This window comes from Lactuca serriola, chromosome 1, assembly GCF_051521515.1.
Source record: "Lactuca serriola cultivar US96UC23 chromosome 1, Lser_US96UC23_V15, whole genome shotgun sequence".
Lineage (NCBI taxonomy): Eukaryota > Viridiplantae > Streptophyta > Magnoliopsida > Asterales > Asteraceae > Lactuca > Lactuca serriola.
Window position 1 is genome coordinate 18,055,055 of NC_136408.1, and position 3,859 is coordinate 18,058,913.

At 35.6% G+C, this 3,859-nt stretch overlaps 1 protein-coding gene across 1 annotated transcript; it reads left to right on the forward strand.

Moving 5' to 3' along the window:
* Nucleotides 1–259: 259 nt before the first annotated feature.
* LOC145061698 (hexosyltransferase GAUT11-like) lies at nt 260–3,626 on the forward strand. Its single transcript, XM_079009267.1, has 2 exons — nt 260–807; nt 1,586–3,626. Exons 1-2 carry the CDS (start codon nt 652–654, stop codon nt 2,975–2,977), a joined length of 1,548 nt encoding a protein of 515 aa, XP_078865393.1. The 5' UTR covers nt 260–651; the 3' UTR covers nt 2,978–3,626.
* The last annotated feature ends 233 nt before the right edge of the window (nt 3,627–3,859 follow it).

The following is a 3,859-nucleotide window of genomic DNA, read 5'->3' on the forward strand; positions in this document are numbered from 1 at the left end:
GATGGTTCAAGGCTTGCTTGAAACTTTCCAAGTTTTTTTTTAGTGAATAACTCTATATTTAATTACCTTATTGTGGATCCCACGTTTTAATTCAATTGTTGTTGCTTCTTTTGAAAGATAAGTATCAACACAATGATCAATAGAAAAAAGAGTGATATTTCTTTAAGCATTAGTAATGACTACACTCTCGAGTAGTAAAAAGGAGTCACTTTTAGATGCGCCCAGGGGCGTAATAAGGCGTATAAACTGATGCGCTGGCCCTTATTCTCCCCCTAATCGCCTCCTTCCGTTTTCTTTATTTTAACGAACGAATACGCGAACCCCACTCAGACACTCTGTCACCTGTGTGCACATTCCTCTTCTTTTCCCAAAGCCGACAATTTTCTTCTGTCCCAAGAGCTCAACATAAACACATACGTTTCCCCCTCGCTCTTTTGCATTCATCTGATTGAACTTTTCCTATACCAAATCGACTCATAGTCGATTGAACTCCATATCGATTCCAGTAGCTGTGATTGGTTGCTTCTGATTCTTGATTGGTTGATTGGTTTTCCATACAGATTGCAAAATTTGTTATGAAGCTTATGAGTGAGTGATTTAATGAGCTTTATTTGTTACTGATTCGTTGTGGATTTGGATTCTTGATAAAAGATGCGCCGGCGGGCTGCCGACTACCGGCGCCGGGTTCGAAGGAAGATTTCAATTTGGATCTGGGTGTTTCTTGGGTTGTTCTCTGTTGCTGGATTTGTTGTAATTGTTCTTCAACACAATTATCAAGATCAAGATCGCGTTGAAACGCATGTATTGGTATGATTCTACAGCACACTTAGATCCTATTAATGTTTTCAAATGCAATTCTTTATAGGGTTCATCTTTAAAATTGAGAAAATTTTCAATCTTTTATCTGGTTAATAATGTTCATTGACCTATTGAGTCAACTAATACTAAAGTTTTGGTTGTTGGTGTTTTCAAGATTATTTTAGGCATCTAACAGGCAAATGTTTTGTTTAGTTAATGGCTTTATTAAATTTTAAAGTAGAAATTGATAGAAGCATTCATGTTAGGTGGGAAGTTGTCATGGTCAGATTGAGATGCCTATCAACATTGGAGTTCATATGATGACTTTCCACTCCTGGAATAATAATTGCCCCTTAAAAATTGAAAAAAAAAACAGTACACTTTTATTAGTGTAATTGTATTAGGTTTTGATTGTTCAGATATTAATTAAATCTTGAATGTTAAAATTCCCAATACTTCATTAAGAAGGTTGTCTCTGCTGTATTAGCCTCTTTGCTTTTGTCTCTTCTTATTTTGGATATGGCTTTTTGGTACTTATTATTTGAGTTTCTTAAATACGACACTTTGCTTTTACTTTTGGGGATTAAGTTTGGTATTTTTATGTGTAGTTTCTATATTTTTCTTACAAAAAAAAATTGTACAACATTTTTCAAAATACAATGCTAATTCTATAATAGAAAGAAATGGAAGTATGTTGCTATTTCTTGTATTTTGCCCAATCAAAAGCTCAATTCATGCCCTTTGTCAATGTGTTGATTTATTGAATTTTTTGGGAGATTATTTTCAGGAGCGAAAGGCTAGAAATGTACAAGTTCCTCACATGAAGCTGAATCTAACAAATGAGATAGCAAGACCCAATTCATACACCCGCCAACTGCTCGAGCAAATGACACTAGCAAAAGCTTATGTAGTCTTAGCAAAAGAACACAATAACCTTCATCTCGCATGGCAACTAAGTTCAAAAATAAGAACCTGTCAATCTCTACTCTCAAAAGCTGCCATGAATGAAGAACCCATCATGGAAGAAGAAGCAGAACCCCTCATCACCACTTTATCATCCCTAATCTTAAAATCACAAGATCACCATTATGACATCGCAACCACAATGATGACAATGAAATCACACATTCAAGCACTTGAAGAACGGGCAAACGCAGCCACTGTTCAAGCTGCTTTTTTCGGGCAGTTAGCAGCTGAATCGGTGCCCAAGAATCTTCATTGTGTCAATGTTAAACTTTTAGCAGATTGGTTTTCTAAAAAGACAATTCGTGACTTTGTGGAAGAGAAGAAAAACTCTCCAAGATTACTCGACAACAATCTTTACCATTTCTGTTTGTTTTCCGATAACTTACTGGCGGTCAACGCGGTGGTCAACTCCACAGTCTCCAACACCGACCACCCGAAACAGCTCGTGTTCCATGTAGTCACTAGCGAACCTAATTATGCCACCATGGAAGCTTGGTTTGTGACTAATGACTTCAAAGGGTCAATGATTGAAGTACAAAAAGTCCAAGATTTGACTTGGTTGAACGCTTCTTATTCCCCCGTGGTTGGAAAATTAACCCAAAAAAACGAATCTTTATTAAATTATTTACGGTTTTACATCCCGGAAATCTACCCCCACCTTGAAAAAATCGTGTTTCTTGATGATGATGTGATCGTTCAGAAAGATTTAACCCCGTTATTCTCGTTGGATCTTCATGGGAATGTAAACGGAGCTGTTGAAACATGTCTGGATGGTTTTCATCGATTATACAAATATCTGAACTTTTCAAACCCGGTTTTGAGCTCCAAGATTGACCCGCAGGGTTGTGGGTGGGCTTTCGGGTTAAATGTTTTTGATTTGGTGGCATGGAGGAATGCTAATGTAACAGGTGTGTATCATTATTGGGAAGAACAGAATTCGAATGTGGGTTCGAATTTGTGGAAGTTGGGGACTCTGCCGGCTGGACTTTTGGCCTTTTATGGGCGGACTGAGCCACTTGACCGGAGGTGGCATGTGTTGGGATTAGGGTTTGATGTTGGGATTGATAATCGGCTAATAGAAAGTGCAGCTGTGATTCATTTTAATGGGAATTTGAAGCCATGGTTGAAGTTTGCTATTGGGAAGTATAAGCCGTTATGGGAAAGGTATGTGGATATGGGTCATCCTTATCTTGTTGATTGTGTTACGAGTTGACAGGTTGGTGATAGTGTAGGGTTGGAAATAGAAAATTTTGGGGTTTTTATAAGTTACATTCTTTTGGTATATTTTTGGTCGAGGGAGGAGTGATTTTTTTTTGTAGACATTTGAAAGAAATATATGTTTCTACCTAGCAACCAAACAAAACAAAAGTAGGAAATGTTAAAACTTAAAATAAGTATTGTTGTTTTATAAATTAATGTGGAGTTTGGACCAAGATGCAAAGAAAATGTACAATGAGGGGTTAAAAGTTAACATTTTGGGGTTTTTATAAGTTACATTCTTTTGGTATATTTTTGGTCGAGGGAGGAGTGATTTTTTTTTGTAGACATTTGAAAGAAATATATGTTTCTACCTAGCAACCAAACAAAACAAAAGTAGGAAATGTTAAAACTTAAAATAAGTATTGTTGTTTTATAAATTAATGTGGAGTTTGGACCAACATGCAAAGAAAATGTACAATGAGGGGTTAAAAGTTAACATTTTGGGGTTTTTATAAGTTACATTCTTTTGGTATATTTTTGGTCGAGGGAGGAGTGATTTTTTTTTGTAGACATTTGAAAGAAATATATGTTTCTACCTAGCAACCAAACAAAACAAAAGTAGGAAATGTTAAAACTTAAAATAAGTATTGTTGTTTTATAAATTAATGTGGAGTTTGGACCAACATGCAAAGAAAATGTACAATGAGGGGTTAAAAGTTAACATTTTGGGGTTTTTATAAGTTACATTCTTTTGGTATATATTTTTGGTCGAGGGAGGAGTGATTTTTTTTGTAGACATTTGAAAGAAATATATGTTTCTACCTAGCAACCAAACAAAACAAAAGTAGGAAATGTTAAAACTTAAAATAAGTATTGTTGTTTTATAAATTAACGT